At 32.9% G+C, this 25,965-nt stretch overlaps 4 protein-coding genes across 6 annotated transcripts; all 4 read right to left on the reverse strand.

The window, feature by feature from the left end:
- Nucleotides 1–40: 40 nt before the first annotated feature.
- LOC145743673 (disco-interacting protein 2 homolog C-like) lies at nucleotides 41–15,312 on the reverse strand. The gene is made up of 34 exons (XM_082561706.1): nucleotides 15,105–15,312; nucleotides 12,465–12,566; nucleotides 11,513–11,671; nucleotides 10,989–11,114; nucleotides 10,679–10,812; nucleotides 10,447–10,600; nucleotides 10,117–10,272; nucleotides 9,987–10,045; nucleotides 9,884–9,928; nucleotides 9,618–9,751; nucleotides 9,293–9,560; nucleotides 8,874–8,997; nucleotides 8,613–8,790; nucleotides 8,136–8,232; nucleotides 7,727–7,820; nucleotides 7,171–7,290; nucleotides 6,855–7,100; nucleotides 6,545–6,783; nucleotides 6,346–6,473; nucleotides 5,788–5,902; nucleotides 5,468–5,675; nucleotides 5,159–5,349; nucleotides 4,531–4,779; nucleotides 4,168–4,398; nucleotides 3,965–4,095; nucleotides 3,692–3,860; nucleotides 3,196–3,366; nucleotides 2,715–2,768; nucleotides 1,885–2,004; nucleotides 1,448–1,612; nucleotides 1,272–1,365; nucleotides 860–983; nucleotides 518–771; nucleotides 41–314 (listed from the first exon to the last, which is right to left on the reverse strand). Exons 1-33 carry the CDS (start codon nucleotides 15,181–15,183, stop codon nucleotides 519–521), a joined length of 4,917 nt encoding a protein of 1,638 aa, XP_082417832.1. The 5' UTR covers nucleotides 15,184–15,312; the 3' UTR covers nucleotides 41–314; nucleotide 518.
- A 539-nt stretch (nucleotides 15,313–15,851) lies between these two features.
- Nucleotides 15,852–19,404, reverse strand: LOC145742191 (uncharacterized). 2 transcript variants are annotated; one of them, XM_082559971.1, is made up of 8 exons: nucleotides 19,274–19,404; nucleotides 18,897–19,058; nucleotides 18,641–18,741; nucleotides 17,452–17,632; nucleotides 16,970–17,113; nucleotides 16,633–16,794; nucleotides 16,343–16,493; nucleotides 15,852–16,275 (listed from the first exon to the last, which is right to left on the reverse strand). In XM_082559971.1, exons 2-8 carry the CDS (start codon nucleotides 19,033–19,035, stop codon nucleotides 16,170–16,172), a joined length of 984 nt encoding a protein of 327 aa, XP_082416097.1. In that variant the 5' UTR covers nucleotides 19,036–19,058; nucleotides 19,274–19,404; the 3' UTR covers nucleotides 15,852–16,169. The 2 variants fall into 2 exon arrangements, with proteins under 2 accessions (XP_082416097.1, XP_082416098.1); XM_082559972.1 differs by lacking the exon at nucleotides 19,274–19,404 and having other exon boundaries at nucleotides 18,851–18,992.
- LOC145744049 (kelch-like protein 38) lies at nucleotides 19,259–21,468 on the reverse strand. The gene is made up of 5 exons (XM_082562144.1): nucleotides 21,407–21,468; nucleotides 21,186–21,309; nucleotides 20,635–20,788; nucleotides 19,843–20,060; nucleotides 19,259–19,423 (listed from the first exon to the last, which is right to left on the reverse strand). The coding sequence occupies exons 1-5, from the start codon at nucleotides 21,466–21,468 to the stop codon at nucleotides 19,259–19,261; spliced, it is 723 nt and encodes a 240-aa protein (XP_082418270.1).
- On the reverse strand, nucleotides 21,289–25,792 carry LOC145742190 (kelch-like protein diablo). 2 transcript variants are annotated; one of them, XR_014280952.1, is made up of 13 exons: nucleotides 25,694–25,792; nucleotides 25,473–25,596; nucleotides 24,991–25,144; nucleotides 24,560–24,777; nucleotides 24,324–24,473; nucleotides 23,895–23,964; nucleotides 23,593–23,649; nucleotides 23,287–23,430; nucleotides 23,048–23,209; nucleotides 22,696–22,849; nucleotides 22,517–22,636; nucleotides 21,407–21,493; nucleotides 21,289–21,309 (listed from the first exon to the last, which is right to left on the reverse strand). XR_014280952.1 is itself a non-coding variant. In XM_082559970.1 (11 exons), exons 1-11 carry the CDS (start codon nucleotides 25,753–25,755, stop codon nucleotides 22,519–22,521), a joined length of 1,413 nt encoding a protein of 470 aa, XP_082416096.1. In that variant the 5' UTR covers nucleotides 25,756–25,792; the 3' UTR covers nucleotides 21,931–22,518. The 2 variants fall into 2 exon arrangements, 1 of the variants encoding a protein (XP_082416096.1); XM_082559970.1 differs by lacking the exons at nucleotides 21,289–21,309; nucleotides 21,407–21,493 and having other exon boundaries at nucleotides 21,931–22,636.
- Between the last annotated feature and the right edge of the window lie 173 nt (nucleotides 25,793–25,965).

Below are 25,965 nucleotides of genomic sequence, written 5' to 3' on the forward strand. Positions count from 1 at the left end.
CCCCTTAGATTAATGTCATACAACTTGACCTTGAAAACTTAAATTACCCCTGAATATAAGCATGGCAAACCCCAACATAGGGTCCGTTATTATCCAATAAAAAGTCGTGTTAAATAATATCATAAATTTTATTAAATTGTCTTTAGTGAACGAAACTGCATTAAATTAATTACAACAATAGCAATTATTACAACAATTAAAGGGTTTCCAAATTTTGAAGTAAAATCACCAGCAGCAAAGTTATTTGGAAACACTGGGCAGCAAAACTCTCGGCCATCGACTTTCAACCTTAGGGATTACCCAACAAAGTTTACCTAAATTCAAAAAGATAAATTAAATAAAATTTCTTTACAGCTTCCGAAAATCCCTCATTTTCTTAATTCCCTTTAATTCCACCAACTCCTAATTTCCCTCATTTCTCAATTTCCCTCCATTTTCTAAAAACTCCTCAATACCCGCATTACCCTCCCAATTCCACCATTTTTTTAATCTCCTTATTCCCACCATTTTCTCTCACCTCACATGTTGTAAGCCACATAAATGGGATCGAGTCGATCCTGGAGGAAAGAATCCCTCAGATGCATCCTCTGCTTCTCCCCACGGGAGTTCACTGGCACCGACCCAGGGTCAACCACAGCCACGACCCCTGCTATCAGGTAATGATCCTCCAATATTGCCCCTGTCACTAGAGGCACTAGATCTAACGCACAGCTTTCCGATCCTTCCAACTCAACAACGACCACTAGGAGGTTGGTGGAGTGAAACACCGCACTAAACAAACACATCATTATTACATCATACATGTAATTAATTATTCACATCATTGAAACAGTAAATTATTTATGACATCACAACACACCATTCAGCAATCTTGTTGGAGCATCGTACGACCGAGTTCTCGATGTCTATCGGATGAAACCTCATCCCTCGAAGCTCGATCGTTTCCTCCACAGATCCCACAATGTACAACGCATCGTGACGCTCTGTAGAAACAAAGTTGTTAACAAAGGTATCAATGTTGTTCTGGTGACAACCCAAGACCTTACTGGCTCTTAATTACATATAAACTTGAGGTGATAGGGGTCATATTTTATTGGGAAAAAGTGAGCTATTGTGACGCGTTTAAGGTATCCATAAATGTGTGGCATTGGTGTGGCTTGAACCCGAAACTTTATAGCTCAAAATTTGATGCAGTAACCGGTATACCAAGCTATGGGACAACTGTAATCTTAATTGCTTAATATACAATATTAAAGTAGTGCAATACTGACCTCCAGTGGCGGAAGTGAGGTCTGTTCTCCGAAGAAATCCAAGAAATCCGGTGCGGGCATATTTAGTGTTTATGTCTCCAGTTTTAAGGTAGCCCTTGAACAAAAATTTAAAATTATTTCACTTTATTTGCACACCCAGGATACTAGAACAAAATATTGGTTAACACTTAACCTACCTGGAAGTGGTCCTGATATGTGACGTTGTTGGCCTCTCCACCATACACAGCGTAGTAACCTTGTGCAGTGTGTGAACTACTCACCCAAACTTCTCCTAATCTTGAGTCTGAACATTGACCTAATGTGTCAGGGTCGGCGATAACAACCTTAGTACCTGGCAAGATCTGAAATAAAGTTGAGGTAATATGTTGCTAATTTAAGTTAAAAAGTTAACATTTTATTATAGATTTGATATATGATGAGACACAGGTAAAGTTGTCGTTTAGGCTAGAAAAGGTGGAATTGTTAAAAAAAACTAATTTTTTTGAAATAAAATAGCCTTAGTTTTGGGTCAATATACCAAGAAAAAAAGACTTACATTTGACAAAAAAAAACAATACTGAAAAATTTGCTTAAAGTTATCGTTAACCTAAAATGAGCAAATTAAAGCACAAACCTTCCCAGTCTCCATTAAACAAAGAGATTGAGGCGACCCCTTCTCTACAAGAGCAACTCGGTCGTTCCTCAGTGCCCTCATGTCAACATAAACAGTGGTCGGATCCGGGCATGAAGCTCCCTGTTATGTAAGTTGTCAGTTTAAACAACTACTTCCACTTTAAATCTTATTTTAAATGACTTATTTTACACAAAGATGACAAACAATGTCTGAGACAACGTTATTTAGAACCTTACAACATTTATAAAAAGATGAAAAAAACAACAAATATGTTAAAAGTTGAAGCAGTTATAAAATGACAAAACATGACAGGGTGCATTTGTCAGCCACATACAAAACCAATATGCCTCATGACATCATAAATAATGCCACATGACATCATAAATAATGCCACATGACATCATAAATAATGCCACATGACATCATAAATAATGCCACATGACATCAGAAATTGTGCCACATGACATCACAAATAATGTCACATGACATCACAAATTGTGCCTCATGACATCACAAATAATGCCACATGACATCACAAATTGTGCCACATGACATCACAAATAATGCCACATGAAATCACAAATTGTGCCACATGACATCACAAATTGTGCCACATGACATCACAAATCGTGCTTCATGACATCACAAATAATGCCACATGACATCACAAATTGTGCCACATGACATCACAAATAATTCCACATGATATCACAAATAATGCCACATGACATTACAAATCGTGCCACATGACATTACAAATAATGCTTCAAGACATCACCACAAATAATTCCATCTTATGACATGTTAACACAATGAGCCACGCCACGTACCATAAATGGCTCGTCTGCCACAATCTGTTCAGATTTCATTCCTAATCTCGGTGGCTTAACATTCAAAATTTAACTTTAACAATTTACACTTGATTTATTTATTTAAAACTCAAACATAAAAATAAAATCAAAAAAATATAAAAAATCTTATCGTAGCAAAAAGTAAAACAAATAAAACTAAAACTTGATAAAAGTTTTAAAATTAATTTTTTAAAACAAAATAATCTTAAAAAGCCAACTTATATTAAAGATTAAGCCAACTCATATTAAAATAAAGTCAACTCATATTGAGGATAAAGCCAACTAATATTGGAGATAAAGTCAACTTATATTGAGGATAAAGTCAACTCATATTGAAATAATGTCAACTAATATTGAGGATAAAGCCAACTTATATTGAGGATAAAGTCAACTCATATTAAGGATAAAGTCAACTCATATTGAGGATAAATTTAACTTATATTGAGGATAAACAAGTTACCTGCAAACAGACGGAGATGTTGACACGGCAACCAAATGCTGTCGACACCGACCTTGAGCTTAAACCAAGGTCACGAAACAACTTTGTGAAGTTTGAAGTTAATGTCACACGAGGGCGCTCTTCAGCCACGATCACACAAGTTCGAACTTGACTCAAGGTGATTCCCCGTGACTAAAAATTAAAAAAAAAAATTTTTTCATTTTTTTATATTTTACAAAATTTTGAAGCATTTTTGAGTAACTTTAAAATTATATTGTTTCCCTTGATTAAAACAAGTGGCCCATTTATTGCATTTATTATAAACTGTCATTTCTATTATATTGTTTTATCGCTGTTTTAATATTATAAAAAAGCTTATTTATTACCTCAAAATACCTAATTAAAACCATTTTGTAAAGATAAAATTTTAAAGCTCTGCGGATTCTATAATTTACAAAACAGCAAAAGAAGTTTTTAACCAAATTCTAGTTCAATATTTCAACAAATTTGCTCAAACCTTCAATGTTGGAATAAAAGGAGCGAGGGCTTTGTTGCAAAGTTCAACGACCCCGTAACTTAAGAATGTGTCTCGCACTTTAAAGTTGCTCACAACTTGTAGCCACAAGTGGGCGTTGTTCTCCAGCTCACTAGGGGGCAGAAGTATCGACTGATGACCAGAATATACACTGAAGATAAAATTCATGGTGTTTACAATTTAAGAATAAATTTACAAAAAGAGGATAAAATTATAAAATAAGAATAAAGCCACAAATTGGGGATAAACTTTCACCTGCTTAGACACCAGAGGGCGAGCCCCAATCCACTAAAGGGATCGAGACAAAGTGCAACGGAGCGTGAAGGGTACAACTCGCACTGAAGCTTCATCGATCGACACAGTTGACTGCATGCATAGTGAGACATCTAGTGATCAAATAAGATAAAGGATTATGACGTCACTAATGAATATTATAAGTTTATTATGACATCACAAACCTTAATTCCAGCAAGTGTGCCAGCAGTGGTGACACTAAAGTCAACGTACGCCAACATTTCCGGGGTCGGGGGGCGATAATTGACCCCAAATTTTTTCTTGGGGTTATCCTCGATGTCAAATATTGGGGGCCAATTTGGGGTTGTGGATGACTGCACAGCTGCAACTGCTTCCTTCGAGCGCAACATTCTCACCACTGAGGCGCAAGAGAGCACTGCTACGACTTTCGATACCTGGAACAATGGGCATTGTTTTAAACAAAGAGCATCATGTTTTTTAAATAAATGTTAATTACCTATTGTCATGAAAATGTACAGCAATCAATAATTAAATCAATTTTAATTACTAATTAACAATTAAATTACCTCCACAACCATTCTAACTGTGGGAATGGTCGCGCTGATTGACCTTGAATTAGGGGGCCTTACAGGCACCGGAACACACCCCGCATACATACACCCATAGAAGGCGACAATAAGATCGACCCCGGGGGGAAATAATAAGGCGACGGGGTCTCCTGTGGACACCAGGTTGTTATTGGAGAGGAGAAGTTGGGCGACTTTCTCCGAGCGTTTGTGGAGTTGGAGACAGGATAGTTGTTGGGAGGTTGAACCCTGTAAGAAATTAAAATAATGTTAAATATTGTCAGAACAGTGTGGTTTAGTGTTCAAAACACTTACTACACCACCATGAGGTTCTGGGTTCGATCCCCACTGCTCTCATGCTGTAGTGCCCTTAAGTAAGGCTATATAAAGGATATGAACTCCTGCTGAGCCAACACTTAATCAGCAGCTTAATTACGGGCAATTATTATCTATAATATTCCAAACTGTCAAAGGCAATTTAAGACTGAGTTGGGGGTAACTGATGTTACTCTATGTTTAGGTCGCGCATTCGTCCTTTCCATATCAAGGATGAAATTATATATCAAAAAAAATAATAAAATTGTAATTAATTAAACTTTAAGTAATTAGTTTTTAATTAAAATTTAACCTTGGGTCCGATCTGTGAGAATAGTTGGTGGTCGGGAGTGCTCTGAGCCCTCCACTTAAGTATCTCCGACAAATACTGAAACTTTCTCTGTTTATCCTCTTCCTCACCTTGAAGGGGGGCAAGGTCACGACCTTTAGCTTCTGCTAGTCTCACCCCTGTCACCACTTGACCTTGGAGGATAGATGCTGGACCTGAAGGTCAAATGTTTTGTCATAAAAAAAAATAATAAAATTTGTAAAAAAATGTTTGTTTTAATTAAGTTTTGAGTTAATTAATTTTAATTACTTTAATTAATTAACACCCACATACCAACATCCTTGTGTTTTTGTCGTGGTTTCGGGAGATTAAGAATGCACTGGTGGGGGGACATTAAAATATTACGAGGGTGAAGACCTCCCTCCAGAAACCTCCCTCGAGTCTCGGATAAATGTACCCCACCTAGTGGCGTGCGAGGGAGCCCATTTGGGGACAACAGAGAAAGACAATAAACACCAACGCTGTGGATTCCTTCAATTGCCTGAAAAAAATTAAAATAATTTGAAAATCTAATTTTAATTTAAACGAGTTTTTTTTATTTTAATTTCTAATTAACAACTAATATTAATTACACATCGAGACTTAAATGGGACCTGAATAACGTTTGACATCCACTTGAAACATTGTTCCTCGGGACAATCGGGTTTCTGTTCCACGATCACAACCAATCTTTCATCCCTCAATACAGTCACTCCAAACACCGCTATTCTGTGGCAACAATGGGTAACAATGAATAACAATGAATAACAATAGTAAGCATTATGTAACAATGTTTGAAAACAATGTGTAAATAAGTACAACAAAAGAAATTAGGTGCTACAATCAGACAGTTAAAATAATTTATGTCAATGTTCAATGTTTAATAATAAAAACAACTTGTGGTGTAGTAAAAAGAACACTTGCCACACTATATAAGGTCATGGGTTTGATCCCCACTGCTCTCATGCTAGTAGTAATGCGCTATAACCGGTATAAACTCCTGCTGAGCCAGCACTTAATCAGCAGCATAATCTTCGGACAATTATAATCTATAATATCCCAAACTGACACAGGCAACTCAAAACTGGGTCGAGGTAGCAGATGTTACTCTATGTTTAGGTTGTGAAGTCGACTTTCCCCCCAAAATGAGGATAAAGATAAAATACCCTCACCTCCCCCTGTAAACAAATCTGACAGGTTCAATAGCGAGCACGGTTGCCACAATGTCGTCGGAATTATGAACTCTTCCTCCGATACAAATCATTCCGTCAGCCTTCCCACAAACCATCACTCGACCACTCTACCATAAAAATATTAATTAACAACTAATTAATTAATTTAACGACCAAAATATTTAATTAATTAACAAACCGGGTTCACAAATCCAAGCAATCCTGTTCTGGTGTAAGCAGCACTTTCCGTGTTTCCGTGATTAATTTCATCCACCGGGTGGCATCTAAACACTTTTGTGCTCATCCCCTTTAACCCAAAGTAACACGAGGTCACAAGGTCATCACCACCAGAGGGCCGAGGACAAATTACAATTTCCCCAATTTCGTCGACTCGGCATAAACTTGATGACTCGTCAATTCCAACAACAGCAACTGAAGCTAAAAATTGTTTTTAATTACAAAAAAATGTTTAATTACAATTAACAATTAATTTTAATTAATTAACTCACAGCCTGGCAAAATATTTCCACAATCTTGTAAAACAACCGAAGGACTCGCCGAGTTTGGAACTTCCTCCTTTATGACACGATGGGACATTTCGACCAATGAGAGTGCAGTACGATGTCCGTCTGAGCATGACCTTCGAATTGACACCGTGAGCGCCTCCGGTGACCAAGCGCACGGACAAATCGAGTCTCGCTGTAATCCTTTTCGTTCAAACTCACTTAGGAACATGTCACATGACCCAATCGACCCTGTGATGCCATAATGAATATTAAAACCAATATTTATGATGTCATAAGTAATTGTGATGTCATAACTTACAGGGGTTCGCTCCATCAGCTACAACCAACATCCTCAGAGTCTTAAGGTTCACGTTCACGTTGTCTTTCTGCATGGCCAGGGTCCAATGTAAATCCCTTGACTTGACCAGAGCTAGAGAAGCTGAAACATAGATGGTGGGTTTATGGTTGGCATAAGATATTCAACATAGATGGTGGGTTTATGGTTAACATAAGTAAGATACTCAACATAGATGGTGGGTTTATGGTTGACATAAGTAAGATACTCAACATAGATGGTGGGTTTATGGTTAACATAAGTAAGATACTCAACATAGATGGTGGGTTTATGGTTAACATAAGTAAGATACTCAACATAGATGGTGGGTTTATGGTTAACATAAGTAAGATACTCAACATAGATGGTGAGTTTATGGTTGACACAAGATATTCAACATAGATGGTGGGTTTATGGTTGACACAAGATATTTATATGATAATAACCTTTATACAATTTTTCAGTTATTTAATTTCATAGAAAACGAGTTTCGAGTACATCTGTAAAACAACAGATGATAGAGTCATAACTTAATATTTACCTTTATTTTTAGTGATGATGTTCAACCATTGTAGAGGATTTTGCTTCATCAATGCATAAGGAATACAATAAATGTGCATCCCACTGAATATACTCTGAATAATAACAGTTACACGAAAAAAATATTTTAATATGATTTAAACTTTATTACCAGTTACTTAAACTTTATTACCAGTTATACTTAAATCAATAGGGGAAGACTGTAGGCTTATTAAAAGTGAATATGACATCACAATATAAGTTACTTATGACATCACAATATAAGTTACTAATGACATCACAATATAAGTTACTTATGACATCACAATATAAGTTACTAATGACATCACAATATAAGTGAATATGACATCACAATTTAAGTTATTAATGACATCACAATTTAAGTAATTTATGACATCACAAAGACATACCGCTAATGTTCCATGTACGAGCCCCAACCCCTTCTTGAAGTCGAGCAGGTTGATCATTATATCAGCCGGGTTGTAAGACAATGCACCAACCAACGCTCTGCAGGAATAAAATTATTTCTGGGTTAAAAGCAGTTTGCAAACTAGGGCAAATATTTAACATGAAAAGAATTTCAAAATTACAATAAACAGTCTTAGTTTAAAAACAATTAGGGTCAAATTTTCCATACAATGTAAGAAACTGAAAATATTGAAAGATATATTTGGCTCCATTATATTTTACTTAATTGTGTTTAAACAAAGCATGTGTATGACATCATAAGAGGAAATTAAACTTACTCATTATGACACATAACAGGTCATAAAAATGTGAAGTTGAAATATTTTTAAAATAAAAATTTTGAAAAACAAAATGCAGCCACTAATTTGCATTAAATCATCCTTATTATGACATCACACACCAGTTATGACATCACAAACCTGCAATGTCGATGAATAGTTGTCCTTGTATGAGCCACGCCCACCACACTCCCCTCCTTCTTTGTCTTGTACTCGATATAAGCAAGCTGATTGGTCGGAATAATATCAGGTTCCCAGCTTGAAGATGGCCGCTGGAGGGCTCGTGAGTCGGTTATTATCCACTGCAACTTGGGCCACCCTGTTGAGGATAAACTCTTCTTAAAATATCAGTGGTGGGAATCAAACCTTAAACTATTTGTTGTAAAACTTTTTGAACCCTACCTTTATGTTGCTGTACCTCCCCCTTTTCGTTTTTGACCAACCCCTTTAAACAATGCTCAGAGGTCAACGCAACCTCTACCCCACAACTTCCAAGCAAGAACCCCAGCTGGGAACTTCCCGGGTCCTATAATATTGAGGATAAAGTTCAATAAATCAGTATTAAACACGTACAAATAAATATTTTTATATATTTATTATTCCTCTATGTGGAAAGGTTAACTTTATGGCCTAAACTTAACCAAGTCTCGAGTAAACTTTGTCATTTGGAGACAAAGCTGGTACTGTTTATAACACTTCACCCAAGGACACTACAACATGGAAGCAGTAGGAATCGTACTCAGGGCCTTACGTAGTAAAACCAAGTGTTTAAACACCCTACCCCACTACTGGTGGTAAATAAAACAGAATTAAGAACAAACCTCAGATGACACTGGGACCTCAACAACAACCGGAACAATCCCAGCGAGCAGGCAACCATAAAACGAACAAGTAAAAGGAACCGGCTCCGAGTTAGGAAACACTAGCGCCACACGCTGGCCAGTTTGTAAACCATATTTTTTCCCCAACAACGTGTAAGCAACTTTCCTCATCCGTGACAACAATTTACCATACGTAAGAGTATAAGCTGTTTTGCCGTTTATATCAACCGAAGTTAAACAAGAAGCTTTAGGGTTCGCCGTTCCACATCTAAACATAAATCACATTATGATGTATAACAATGAAAGATATTATTCATCACAATACCTGTGAATAGCAGCTTCAATGGAGTGGGGGATATTGGTTTGGGTGGGTAATGGACCCCCCTCACGAGGCCCCGTGACCGTCCCCTCAGGTTTGGGGGCATTTTCATCAGCCCCAACATTTTCTAACAACTCTTCCTGTAATAAATATTTTGCGTAAACACTTTTAATAAGTTGGGTAAACACTATTGTTAAATTTAGTAAACACTTTTATTGAGTAAACACTTGTAATAAATTAGGTAAATACTTTTATTGAGTAAACACTTTTACCTGATCATCTTGAAAATATTCGACGAGAGGTTTTTTTTTAGGTCTCTAAAAAAACAACAAAAATTTAACTTTGTCGTTAAACTTGATATTTTATATTTCTTACCTTTAAGGTTAAAAGTAATTGTTGAATTTTCGCCGAAACTTTCGTCACTGCGATGTTTTCTAAAAAAATAAAATTTAATTAATTAATTAAAAACTAATTAACAATAATTTTAACTAAATTGAGGATAAACCTTCATCGTCTTCAGTTTCATCTTTTGTTGAAGAGAACGAAGGTCGTGAGGTCAATTTTCGAGGGTCAACGATGATTGACCCAGATGATGATGTCATAATAGGAATTGGGTTTGATACGACATCTGGTGGCAGGTTTTGCGACAACGGACGACTTCCTAAATTTATCGAAAAAAAATTTTTTAAAGGTCTACAAAACATTTTAAAAACAGACAATCTGACAGTTATGTATCAATCTGACACAATCTAAGTAGACTGACAATTTGACAAAATATAAATCAGTTCCAAAAAACTGACAGAAACAAACAAAAACAATCGGACAAACTGACAACCTGGTAATATTTGCGGCATTATGTCGGCCAATTTCTTTGTCAGCGGGGTCGGCGGAGTGTAATTGGTTCTTTTGTTTGATGATGTCATCGGTGATGTCATACCATCCACTAATGTAAACTGATTGGACGAGTTTGAAGATGTTCTTTTAAGATCCTATGACATCACAATAGAAAAATGATGACATCAAAATAATAGTTTTCTACTACAAATGTTACAAAGAAAAATATTAACTCTGTTTTGATTGACAGCTCGTTGTGTTGTCACCGGTGATGGAGCAGCACTGTCACCAGAGGGGGATGATGAGTCATCGGTTTTCCGCTTGAGTGATCCGTCGTCGGTGGAAACGTCGGTTTGAACATCTTCGTCTGTAAATAAAACCAAGGTCAAGTTTGAACTTAACCCTTGCTCAAGTTGTGATAAATCAACCCAGGACTAAACTTTAAAGTTCGCTCACATAAAAGTTAAGTTGTACAACTTTAAAGAGGAGCGAGGTAATGACTTTTAATAAATTCTTATAAGGTAGAAAAAAATTTTGGGTAACCTGAACTTTCCTGCAAGTTGACCCCGTGAACCATGAGTGACCTTCGTTTGACCGGTAATGGCAACACTGGAATCCTCTTTGAACGATGTTTCGCCAATGCAGCCTGTACTGCCTCCGTGTGGGCGTCTAAAATTAAAAATTGATTTTACTTAGATATAATAAGTTTCTTCTTAATCATACAATAATAAATATAATAATTTAACTGTGAATACTCTGCTTTAAAATTTAAATTCTGCTTTTAAACAATTGTTTTTTTCACTACATGAGGCCCTGGGTTCGATTTTAATTGGGTTATGCTGTAGTGCCCTCAAGTATGAAGCTATAAACATTTTAAACCAGCACTTAATCAGCAACTTAATTATCGGGAAATTATAATCTTTAATATCCCAAACTGCCAACGTCAACTTAAAACTGGGTCGGGGTAACTGATGTTACCCTATGATTAGGTCGCGCATTTGACTTTCCCACATCGAGGATAAATAAATGTAAAAACAAAAACTTATTAATAAAACAAGATTCCGAACCTGATCTGTATCGATCGTCTCTTCTCGAATGTCTTTGTCGCATCATAACCACCTTTGTTTGCTTCCTTTTATCCTCATTTGTGGGTTTACCTTTGTCTTGGGTTTGGGGTTTTCCCTTATTTTGGGTAGGGGGCTTTCCCTTCAATTCAACTGATTTAGCTTTAACAAAATATTTGTCAATAAATTATTCTTAGAATTTAGTTTTATTTAAAATTTCAACTAATCCCAAAACCTTGTTTTAACTAATTAATATTTTAAATTAAACACTCCATAAAGAGGACAAACTAAACTTCTATAAAATTTAAACAAATTTTATTTTTTTAACTTTTCAACTTCTGTGCTTGTAAACACTTAAACAATTAACGTTGCCTCGGGTCATTATGACGTCATTTTGTAACCAGTCATGCGTAAAAATATAATCAGACATGCGTAAAATTTAAGTCGTTCGATTGTTATCTTATTATGACGTAATAATAACAACTTCCTTTCGCGATTTCATTTTCACACGAATCCAACTTTTGTTCGACAATTAAACGAGAATGTGACGTCATAATTGTATATGACACATCCTTTATTCAGAACACATGTAACAATTAAACAATGTGACGTCACAAACACATCAGACGCAAACATGGACAATCTAATACAAAATATTACAGTGACGTCACATTAGAAAATAGAACACAACTGCGGAAGTTGAAAAAATATTGCTAACGTCAGCACTTTTCTGTGCGAGATTAAATGGGCGTAACATTGAGATCAATCACGTGACGTCATAATTAATTCCTTATACGGAAATAAATACTAATTTTTGTATTTTAGTTATGACGTCACAATTATATTCGCGAAAGAGCACCAGTCAACGCTTGTTTCTTCGAAATTACTTTCTAACGCTACAATGTCTGGTTATGACGTCATAAGCACTTTAATATGTCGCAATGTTACAAATTACTAGAAGAACAAACAATTGTTGACGTCATACCTTGTGAAGCGTTGATGTAAGGTTGAAGAAGTTTCGCTTTTTTCTTTTCATATCCTTTCTGTGTTATATCTCCTGCAAAATATTACGTCACAATAAAAAACTAAAGTCGAGTTGAATGACGTCACAATAGCGACTTGAGACACCCTCGAAGCGTTAAAGTTAATTACAAACTTCCATCAATTATTTAATACAATGGAGATCACGTGACCAGTTATGACGTAACAATATTGTGATAAATATTACGTAACTGAACCACGACGAAGCGTGTTTCTGTGACGTAACAATCAAATGTAGGTCAATCGATAATTTCCTTTAAATTCAAATAAATCTTTAAACATAATTACGTCACATACAAATCGACCACGTGACTTTTACTAACTGTGACGTCACGCTGATTCACAAACAAATTGCGCAAGATAATTTGAACAAAATCGCGAGATCGTTAAACCACAGCTGCGCTATTTGTGACGTCATAATCACAAGTGTGTATTGAACTTGACAGCACTAGATAATACTAAATAATTCAAACATTGTGACGTCATTTACGATTGTTTACAACACACACACTTAGTTGTAATTGGATATTATACGCGTGTCTAATTATGACGTCATAAACAATAGCGACAATTAAAACTAGTTTTAACGATTCAACACAAACTAAAAATAGACAAAAATATGGAGTGAGAATAATTGTTGTTTAATATTTAAATAAAAACTTTTAATTTAAAGCTGGTCCACTTAAGCTGACAATCCCGTTCAGCTTTAAAGTTCTAGAATTAGCTTTTAAATAATGCTGATGTCAGCATTTTAGTTGGGTTTAACTTTTAATGTTCTTTGTTATTTAAAATAAACTTAAAAGTTTGAGGTATTCAATGTTTTAAATTTACCTAAATAAAACTTAAAAAAACACTGTTAATTATAAGTAAAAACTTAATTAAAAACAATAAAATAAAAATAATATAAAAATAAAAGAATTTTGTTTTATTAGTTTTGACATTTAATTTCAACTTTGGTGATCAAATACAAAACATAAATCGTTAAAACAATCTCCATTAATTTAAACACCAGACTTTGTAGGACAATCCTTCACAAAAATTATTTTAATTTTTGTATATATATATACAGTATCTTTAGACTTAATGAGACTTTATAAGTAACATTTGTCACCCGACCCAGTCCCAAGTTGCCTGTGGCAGTTTGGGATATTATAAATTATAATTGTTCGATAATTATGCTGCTGATTAAGTGCTGGCTCAGCAGAAAAATTTAAAAAAAAATAAATATTCTAAAAACTAACATATGTCATTAAGGTAACAACCAATAAAAACTTTTATATATACTGTACTTCATGCAAAATTTTATTTTGAATATCGGTAAAATATGATCTTACGCCGACTTTATACACGGGAATTTCATTGCCGACTCCCCACCGTTTTTTTGCAGGACAAATCTTCTGGCAACTTTTTAAACGTTTTATTCTGTGTGTTTTAGTATATAAATTTATATACATTAACACGGGCAATAACTAATAACATATTTATGCACATTCCTCAGTGTAAAAAATAATTAATTAATGATCTATTTTCTTCAAATATCGTTTAGAAATACGGCCCGCATTTCGCAAAACACGTGATATCATAATGCATCGTCTTGTGTCACTTAAAAGCGCGCGCTTTTAAAATGAGTTTTTTATATGTTTTAGTTTGTAAAATTAAAAAATTGACACGGGAAAAGAAAGATAACATATTTATGCATAATCCTTAGTGTAAAAAATAAAAAATTAACGCTTTATTTTCTTCAAATATTGTTTGGAAAGGCGGCACTATATTTAGTGTCTTGGCCGAAGTGTCCGGGGGCTGAAGTGTCTGGCATTCGCGGGACCGTATGTAAACGTTTACAAGAATTCACGAAATGCGGTGCGGGATGACATTTTTGTACTTTACTGAGGGATAAATGCAGTATTTACCTTAAAGGGCCAAACTTTTGTTCGGTAATTAAACGAGAATGTGACGTCATAATTGTATATGACACATCCTTCATTCAGAACACATGTAACAATTAAACAATGTGACATCACAAACACATCAGACGCAAACAGGGACAATCTAATACAAAATATTACAGTGACGTCACATTAGAAAATAGAACACAACGGAAGTTAAAAAAATATTGCTGACGTCAGCACTTTTGTACTTTACTGCGGGATAAATGCAGTATTTACCTTAAAGGGCCAAAGGATGATGCGGGATTGACTTTAAAGGTTTTTTTTATCCCGTTTTTTTATTATTATTTATTATTTTGGTATTTTGCGCATTAATGACAGTAACTAGAACTATATACAGTAAATATTACATTAATGTGAAGGTAAAAAATGACAAAATCAATTTAATGATTTAAAAACATCCCATAAATAATAATGTTTACATAGGGCTTTTAAAAAAGTTAGGGCATGGTCACCAAACCCAACCCACTAGCTTTTCACTTTTAATGTAAAAATGTATAAAAAATTTGACTCACAAAGATAACTGACAGTCTGACACTATGGCAATGTCCGACTGGCATTCGTGGCACGGACAAACTGACAGAAATTAATATTTAAATATAATTTACCTTCAGAAATTTCCAGATCTAGTTCGGCCAATTTAGCCCGTAACTCCAACGGTAAATTAGCTGTATTAATACCAGCCATTATCCAAGTTTAACTACCTCCTTATAACATTAAATCCGCCTTTGAATTAATCAACTCCCTTAACCTGCAATTGTTTTAAATTTTTTCTAAATCCTTTTAACTTAAAACGTTTTTAATTTTTGACCAACTTTGATTTTCTTTCTTTAGTTGAAAGGTTTGTTGACTATTTATGGAGTTATTGCTCCCACTGCCGGTTTCTTATTTCTTAAATGTTTTTTCTAGTTATCCTCGAATAAATACAGTTATTTTAACAAATACCAGAAGTGTAACAATTATTTGGCAAACCCACACTTCTAAAAAAATGTTATTTTATTAAAAAAACTATTGGTCAAGTTAACTTGGATATTATAAAATTAAATATACATTTTTCGTACATATAACCGTAGGGATTGAATCCACGACCCATGATAATGTAAAGTGTTCTTACTACTATACCACGCTGCCGGTTATTTAGACAAAGAATTACAAACAACAATTTACCCTTGCCCCAAGCAAAATGCTTGGCTGGCTCAGGTAAAGCTTTGCTTTATGGGGGGGCAAGGCATTTTCACTTTAAAAGAATTTTAAGTGGTCGTATTTCGACAAAACGTTATCAGTAACCACACATATTTTAAAGTTAGGCTGTCACGTGCTTGCCGCGTAGTTGTGTGTTTGACATCTTGGTTTTGCGCTGTTTTATTTTAGGACAAACTATTAATTATTACAAAACTAGTTGTATTACAAAACAGAGACAATTCCCAACATGAAGTGAAACAATATTTAGACCAAATATAGATGCATACGAACTTTTGTCTCCAATTAAAACGGTTTAGTATAAATATAAAAAGAAAAAACATTTTAAAATAAAAAATGTTTAAAATTAAATAAAAAGCAAAATTAAATGGAAATTAAATTTAGTAAGATAATAAAAGGAATTGTGTCGTCACAAAACAATAATGAATTATAACATAAAAAAAATTGATGTTATAATACATCAACGATTGTTATTAAACACCAATCATTGTTGCATAAAATATTTCACTTTTCGTTTCAGCAATGATTGTCCACTTGTTGTTCGTTGGATCAAACACTTCAATGGAAGTAACTGGACCCCTAAATAATAAAACAATAAACCAGAGTTTAATAAATTATTACAAACTAAATATTTAGTTTAACTTACCCACAGTAGCCCCCAACAACATAAATCTTGCCATTTACAACTGAGGCACAGTGACCACGTCGACCCTTGTTCATTGGTGCAACATCTGACCAGGTATCAGTAAAAATGTTGTATTTGATCACTGATGAAACTGGACCATCTTGCCATCCACCTAAAAATTAGGTATAAAAGTAAGTTAACTTAATCATTAGTTCAAGATCCCCTGAAATAAAATATCCAATAAAATTGGATTTAAAAAAAATATTACTAGTTATATTATCTAAATTTAATACAAACTAAGCTATACTTACCAGTAACAAATATGTGATCATCCAAAACTACAGCTGCATGCTCATCTAGACAATATTTCATTGGAGCAATAAGAGACCACTTTGGTTTATTAAAATCAAAACATTCTGATGAACTTAAATATTTATCTTTCTCGTTATATCCCCCGATTGCAAACAGTTTACCTAGTCCCAATATATACAACTTTAGAAACTATTTTAACACCAACATGTTTTATTTTTATAAATTAAATTTAAAAAAGGTAAATTTTTTAAAATTCCATATATTAATAAAAATTCAAAATTTTTTTCTACAAGTCAATGTTATTTCATATAATCATAAAACTTTTAACATATTTACCTTTTGCAGCAAGTAATGCATGGTTTCTTCGTGGAACAATCATGTCAGGAATATTTCCTCTTATATTTGTTCTCACATCCAAGAATTCCCCACTTGAAAAACATTTTATATTTTTATCTCGGCCCCCAGTTGTGTAAATACAATCTACAACAAATAGAAAAAAATAGATTTACAATTTTATTTCTATTTTGTTTTTACACTTAATATTGTGTAATTTAATGTTTAAAAGAAAACTAAAAAAGTAAAAATTTTGTGTGTTATTTATATTCAATATATACTTTAGTTAAAAAAACTAAACAATGTGTTATTACAAATTTGAAGATAAAGTCTATATTAATTTATAAAATTATCGGCAAATATATCTTTTTTAATCAATTTTAAATCAAAAAAAAATTCAAGGTAAAACAATATGCAGAAACCAACCCCTTAAGATACACAATAAACAAACCCAATAAAGCAAACAATAAAGTGAATAAACCAACCATTTATGACAGCTGATGATGCATACCACCGAGCTTGTTTCATTGGAGGTTCAACTTTCCATTGTGGATCTACCTCATCTAACTTTAAACTCTCAACAGAAGATTTATACTGCCCTCCCAAGATGAAAACTTGATTGTTGACAACAGCAGATGAAGCTCCATTCCTTTCATCATTTAATTCCTTTAAATAAATTGTAATAAATTTTACATTTGTTTTTACTAACAATTTAATTAACAAAATTAAGTTACGCCATTGTTCTTACAAATTAATAAATTCGTAAATTAACAAAAAAACAAACATATTTAATGCCGATTTACTTATATTAATCATATACATATATTATATAATTATATTTTATAAACTATAATATCCCAAACTGCCACAGGCAACTCGAGCCTGGGTCGGAGTAACTGATGTTACTCTATGTTGAGTGTTTTTGCGCATTCGACCTTTCCGTTGAGGATAAAGATATAAACAAAAATTGTACATTAATATTTTGTTATGCTTCTATATACTACAATTATATAGCATTAAAAAAATGGATTAACACTTATAACTAGATTTACTAAATAAAGTAAAAGTTAAAATTACTTATTATTTAAAAAAAATATTTTTAAAATTATCAATATTTAACATATATAATAAAAAGGCGTTAATACAGTTATTCTTGGTTATGAAGTGGAAAATAATTTATATTTATCACATATAACAAATGTAAATTGATAAAAATAAAACAAATAACTTAGGAGGTAACACAAACAAAAACAAGCAGGAAAAATGAGTAACAACAGTAACCGAAAAATGTCATATAAAAAGGTGGTTCTTTCGGTCTATGACGCCACAATCAAATGTTAATTTTTAATTGCTAAAGATTAAAAATTAAAATTATTTATAACAAACAAACACTGATCATTTTTGGTTGTTTAATACCATGACTACCAAGATAAAAATAAATAAACAGAACTTACAAATTAAAAAAAAATTAAATTTAAAATTAGCAACAGTTAACTAAACACTAATTGCCTTGATTAAATTTTTACTATAAAAAGCAACTTTCAGAACAATAATGTTCTTAAATTAAAACGTTAAAATCGATCAAAACAAAAATTTATTTTTCTTCTATAAACTGCTAAATAAATATAAGAATCATATTGCCAATACCAATCAATTTTATTTAAATCAACTTACTGGCATCTGAGTCCATTGTTTTGTAACAGTATCAAACAAAACAGAATCTTTTTCATTGGAGATATTCCTTCCCATTATAAATAACTTTGTTGGAACTACAACTGTATAGCAAAGTAATTTTAATAATCAATTTTTGTAAAATAGTTAATAACACCTTCACATGATAAAACCAGTTGACAATAAATATAAATGTTCAATTTAAAGGCTTACAAATTAAATAAAATCGCTATTTGTGAACACTTTGTTGTGGCTGAACCTTTTGTTGAGACTGAACCTTTTGTTGAGGCTGAACACTTTGTTGAGGCTGAACCTTTTGTTGAGACTGAACACTTTGTTGAGGCTGAACACTTTGTTGAGGCTTTTGTACAAGTGCAGAAACAAGCAACTTGGAGCATACTTCATTCTTCATAATCAGATCCTATATGAAAAACAATATTATCAATTCCGCGATGTTACCCAAACCCAGACCCGAGTTGTACAAGTTTATGATATTAATGACCTTATAACATTACCCCAACCCAGTCTGAAGTTGAGCAAGTTTAAGATATTAATGACCTTATAATATTATCCCCAATCCAGTCTTAAGTTGTACAAGTTTAAAATATTTCTGGGCCAAAGCTAATTTACTTTTACCTCTTCCATAACCACTTGTTTAATAAATTCTCCGTCAATTTTAAGAAGATCAAGAGATTGAAACAATTGGTTGACATGTTTCTTTCTGCGTAATGTGTCATGTTTTATCCAACCGATCATCGCATTGTAAACTGTCCTCTCTGAAGTAACCTAATATTTAAAATTGCAAATAATACTGACATTAAAATACTTTTTATTATATTATTATACATATTTATTTATCTTCGATGGGGGAGGTCAACTTCACGTCCTAAACTTGGAGTAACATCAGTCACCCAAACCCAGTCTCAAGTTGCCTGTGGCAGTTTAGAATATTATTAATTATAATTGCCTGATAATTAAGCTGCTGAAGTGTTGGCTCAGCAGGATTTTATACCATATAAAGCACCTTACTAAACCACGCTACAGCATGTGAGCATAGGGATCGAACCCCTGACCTCATGTGGTGTAGAACCTCATGTGTATCGAACCCCTGACCTCACACCACGCTGCCGGTCACAAGATACTACAGCATATAAGCAGTAAAGATTGAATTTTTTAATCATAAATTAGTTTTTATTTTGACTTACATTTTTCTTTTCTAATCTAAGAACAGAAAACAAATCCTCAAAACAAAGTTTTACAAAGTCTGGCTTGGATGTGACGAGTTCGAAGTTCTCAGCAATCATTTTCTGGGCTCTTTGCTTTAAGTTTTCAAGGTTGTATTTTTTAGAATAAGCCAGCATGGTTAAACAATTCTCAACATCAACTATTGTTAAGAGGAATGAAAAACAGAACTCTTGAAGTCCTACAATAAAAAACCAAGTTTTAACAAGCATCAGATCACTATTTAGATTTAACGAGTAAGCAACAGACAACCCTTTTAACTTTAACAGTGTTAAGTTAATGGTAAAGAACATTTTGAACTACTATCCTTTTTAAGAGAACTACCAACACCAAGGTTCCCTTTAGAACAACAACAATCACCAAAGTTAAGTAACCCCTTGCCCACTATGACATGTACCCAGTGGGAAAAGTGCCCACTTAACCCCCAGATTTTGTTCGTATATATCTTTATCCTCAATAGAGGAAAGTCAACTTGCTGAAGCAACAAACGTTAGCCTGACCCAGTCTCAGGGGCCTGTCGCAGTTTGGGATATTATTGATTATAAATGCCCAAGAATTATGCTGCTGATGAAGTGCTGGCTCAACAGGAGTTTGTACTGTTTATAGAGTCTTACTCAAAGGTGCTACAGTATGAAAGCAGTGAAAATTAAACCCAGGACCTCATGTAATGTAGGAAGCGTTCTCACCACTACACAACGATGCCGGTAGAGAGACCCTACCTTGAGATGTTACTTTAAAAAATAATGTTTAAATACTTTCAATCTGGAGTTCTTCAGCTGCTTCCAAAACTTTGAAGACATTTTCCGAGGTAAGCAGAATCTTTTCAGTGTAGATAAAGTTGAAAATAACTTCCATAATCTCTGAGCTTATTCCACGGACTTTACCATCTTCATTGTATTTGCCTTTCATCTGAATAATTTAGTTTGTTATAACACTTTACTACAAATTAATAAGAACAACATTTTACAAACCAAACTTAAGAAATGGCAGCGTGGTGTAGTGGTTAGAATACTTGCTACACCACACATGCAGTCGTGGGTTCAATCCCCACTGATCTCATGCTGTAGCGCCCTTGAGTAAGGCGCTATAAACAGTATAAACTCCTGCTGAGTCAGCACTTAATCAGCAGCATAATTATCAGGCAATTATAATCTATAATATCCCAAACTGTTAAAGGCAACTCGAGACTGGGTCGGAGTAAATGATGTTACTTTATGCTTAAGTTGTAAAGTCAACTTTCCCACATCGAGGATAAAGATATATATTAAAAAAAAATATAATCACTTGATTAAAACAACTATATTACCGAAGCAAACATGTCCCTGAAGAACTCAGAAAACAATCCAAGAATATTTTTGTGGCCGTGATGTTTCATGTCTGATTCATCCGAGATTATGACATCATAATAAACCCGATCTCTCTTCCTATCTCTATAAGTAAATGTTATCAATCCTTATTTTCTAATTAACTGAAGTAAATTTTATATAAGCAGCACAATTTAATATTACATTGAAACTTGAAACCAACCTGTTTAGTTTCTCAAACATTTCATGAATGTGGTCGCTTTTAAACTCCTTGCTTACAACCATTTTAGTTCACCTCAACTACACTCTGCTAAAAGTAAATGGAACAAAACATTAGACATGTTTTTAACGGTCTAGACAGGTTGCTAAGCAACACTGGGACCAGAAGCTTCGGCCTGCTAAGCAACACGACTCCAACAGGCAACCCAAGCGAACAAGATAGCCTTGTGATGTCATAGAATGGTTATTGTTAAAACGTCTGTGCTTTATTACGAACAATGAAGGGTATTATGTTTCCACAAGTAAGCAATTTTTACGTTGAATGAGTGTTAAAAATGTTGTACAGGTTTTGTTCTTTAATACTGGAATACAGTATACTAATAGGGTTAAGATTTTGACAGAAACTGGAATAATTAACCAACCAATAACCAATTGTTGGGGATTCGAACCCTAGATAGGGTGATGTCACTCATAGGATGATGTATTTACTGAAAACTGCACAAACTTTCTAATATATTCGCAAACATTTTGTTATAAATATTTATTTAAAAAATAAAGTTTCAAAAGTTCTACGATTTGGTTACCATAACAACTCTTTTTAAAATTCTTTGCAAAAAATTAATTTAGCAAAATCAACTTTGAAAATCACATTTTTTTAATAAAAATAGAAAAATGTTTAAAAATAAAAAAAAACAAAAAACAGTAAAATGTTAGAATGGTAGGTTGAGGTGTACGATTATGTGTTGCAATTTTAATTCTTTTAGGCCATAGTGTCTTTTAATAGGATTTTATAAACAATACTAACTTCCAATAAACCAAAAACAATCGACAGTTATTTTTTGAGTAAATAAACTGTCAAAGTCAATTCGGAACTGGGTCAAAGTTAACAAATGTTTTGGTTTAGGCCATAAAGATGACCTTACTACATAATAAAATATAAATTAGGAAAAAATAGCCATTTTTTGTCCTCTATAAGATAAAGCCAACTTCACAGGCTTAACATTAGTTTCTTTACGTTAAAAGTTATTTAACTTTTTTAAATTTCCTATTAAATTCTAACCTTTTTTAACAATTTTGATTGTAAGCTACAATTTTTTAATCGCTTTATTCTTACAATTAAACAACCACCATTGTTGCCCAAGATATCTCCCTTCCTGTTTCAGCAATGATTGTCCACTGGTTGTTCGTCGGATCAAATACTTCAATGGAGTTAACAGAACCCAAGCCAATTACTCTACATAGTTAAAGATATTCAAGTTTAAAAAGTTTTAACAAACAAAATATGTTGTTCACCTTTTCCTGCCTCCCACAACAAAAATCTTGCCATCTACAACTGAGGCACAGTGATAACATCGAGCCTTGTTCATTGGTTCAACTTCTGACCAGGTATCAGTAATAATGTTGTATTTGATCACTGATGAAACTGCATCAATATTTCGAATTCCACCTTAAATACAAAAAAACAATAATAAATCGCAAAATTATTACTAATTAAAAATATCACATTACTTTTATAAAACCTCTTCTTTAAATTCATTTCATTAAGTATAAAATATTTAACTGTTTGTTGATTCAAAATTCTTAAAACAGATACTTACTATTCTTATAAAGACTTTTTTAAAAGTAATAAGAGACAGTAGCCTACCTGTAACAAATATGTGATTATCCAAAACTACAGCTGCATGAGCATGTATGCAATTTCTCATTGGAGAAATAAGGGACCACTTTTTTTTATTAAAATCAAAACATTCTGATGAACTCAAACTTCCATCTTTTTCATTACACCCCCCGATGGTAAATAATTTGCCTAACCAAATAGTAAAGGCACTTTTGACTTAAGATATTAAAATAATTGTAGGTATTAAAACTTGCACACTTGGGTACCTCCTGCAGCAAGTAGTGCATGCTCTTGTTTAGGTGAAAGCATTTCAGGGATAATTTTTCTTTTATTTTTTCTCACTTTTAAATATTCTACATTTGATAAAATCAATTTATTTTTAGACTTCCCCCCAGCTGTGTAAATATACCCTACAAAAACATTTGGTTTTAGAATATTATAATATCTAAGTTTTACACTAACAAATTATTTGATGAATGCTTAAAAAAAGTTTTAAAAATCGATAAATAACCCCCATCTAGAATAAGTTATGTTAAACAAACTTAAATTCGCAAATCAAAAAGTTAATAAACCAACAGAATCTCTTCCATAAGCACCAGTTCCTCCCATTATAAGTAACTTTGTTGGAACTAAATCAGGCAACACATAAAAGTTTATGGTTAATTAAGTTTTAAAAGATGAATAAAGAATATATTGCTTACAGAAGATTGTTTAACTATAATTCATTTTTTTGTAAAATAAATTTTAAATTAACATTTTAAAACCCAACACATTACATTCTTAGCATTTAATTCTAAAAAAGAAAAGTCAGGCTTGCCAAAAAAAATTTACCATTACTGTTTTTTACTAATTTACTAAATCTAATCTAAAAAACCTGTTGGTTTGTTTTCTAGAGGTTTTAAAACAAGACGATTATAGCAATCCTTGTTTTTCATAATTAGATCCTAAACAACGAAAAAGTAAAAAATATAGGTTGTTAATTATAAAAGTTTACAAATTTTAAGCATTACCACTAAGTGATATTTTTATCACATTGTAAAATAATAATCTAATATAAAAATTTATTTAAGTTCGGTAGTGTGGCGAACCATTAATGGCATCGCCCAAAAGCCAAAAGGTTTTGGATTCGAGCCGCACTAACGCCACAATATTCCCCCTTAAGCCCGGTATTTACAGATAGCTCAAACACGTCCTAAACCGCACCATTACCCAATAAAAAATGTCAAAAACCCAAAATGAAAAAAAATTTTCAGTCATAAACAAGAAGAACTGAAAAGACAACAAAAGCTTTTGTTAATATTACCTCCTTTAAAATGACTAGTTCAATAAAAGCTTTATCAATTTTAAGAAGATCAAGAGATTGAAACAATTTGTTGACATGCTTCTTTCTGCGTAATGTGTCACATTTTATCCAGTTTATCATCGCATTGTAAACTATCTTCTCAGATAAAACCTATAAAACTTAGTAACCTCAATTTTAGTGTTCAAATAGCAAATAATTCAAAATTATTGCATAAATTATAAATATTGTTCACCTACATTTTTTTCTTCTAGCTCTAGAATGGAAAGCAAAGTCTTAAAACTAATGGTAAGAAATTCCTTCGTTGATGAAACTGTTTCAAAATTCTCAGCAATTTTTTGTAGAGCTTTTTGAGTTAAATTTTTAAGGTTCAATTTTTGAGAAATAGATAACACTGCTAAACAATTTTCAACTTCAACAATTTTTGGTAGAAATGTTAAACAAAACTCATGAAGCCCTAAAAGAAAATTCGGTTACAACCCCAACATATAAAACTATTTAATTAGAACAAAAAAAGCATTCCAAGAAAGGTATAAGTTTTATCTGCTAAGAAAATAAAAACATGTTTTTTTTTTCCAACGAATAACCATGCTAGGGCATCTTTATTTCTAATATATAGAATCAAAAAACAACAATTACCAGGTAAATTTACATTAAAATTTTTAAATACTTTCAATCTTGAGTTCTTTAGCTGCTTCCAAAACTTCGAAGACATTTTCTGAGGTAAGCAAAATCTTTTCAGTGTAGATAAAGTTGAAAATAACTTCCATAATCTCTGAGCTTATTCCACGGACTTTACCATCTTCATTGTATTTGCCTTTCATCTGAATAAATATAAAAAGCTGGGTTTGGTGACCATGCCATAACATACTTAAAACCTTTATGTAAACATTAATTTTTTTGGCATGTTTTAAATCATTAAATTGATTTTGTCATTTTTCCCCGTCGCATTGTTGTAATATTCACTATATATCTTAAAACTCACTGTCGTCAATGCGCAATAAAAACAAAATAAATAGAAATAAAAAATTACTTAGGAAAAATACAAAAACATCATTTTAAAAATTTAATACAAAAAAAACTAAAAATATTAATGCAAACTGCAACCCAAGGTAAAGAACTAATGTTGTTTCTTTAAAACAAATAACTAACCGAAGCAAACATGTCCCTGAAGAATTCAGAAAACAATCCAAGAATATTTTTGTGGCCATGATGTTTCATGTCTGATTCATCCGAGATTATGACATCATAATAAACCCGATCCTTCTTCCTATCTCTAAAAGTAAATGTCATCAATCATTATTTTTTGATTAACTGAAGTAAATTTTATATAAGCAGCACAATTTAATATAACATTGAAATTTGAAACCAACCTGTTTAGTTTCTCAAACATTTCATGAATGTGGTCGCTTTTAAACTCCTTGCTTACAACCATTTTTATTTGCCTTAACTAACAGTCTAGGCAGCTGGAGCAGACAAAATACCTAATGTCATAGAATATTTGGTACTGAAACGTCTGTGCTTTATTACGAACAATGAAGAGTATAAAGTTTCCACAAGTGAGCATTGTTTATGTTGAATGGGTGTTAAAAGTTGTACAGGTTTTGTTCTTTAATACTGGAATACAGCATACTAATAAGTTTAA

The sequence above is a fragment of the Corella eumyota genome, chromosome 2 (assembly GCF_963082875.1).
Source record: "Corella eumyota chromosome 2, kaCorEumy4.1, whole genome shotgun sequence".
Classification (NCBI taxonomy): Eukaryota; Metazoa; Chordata; class Ascidiacea; order Phlebobranchia; family Corellidae; genus Corella; species Corella eumyota.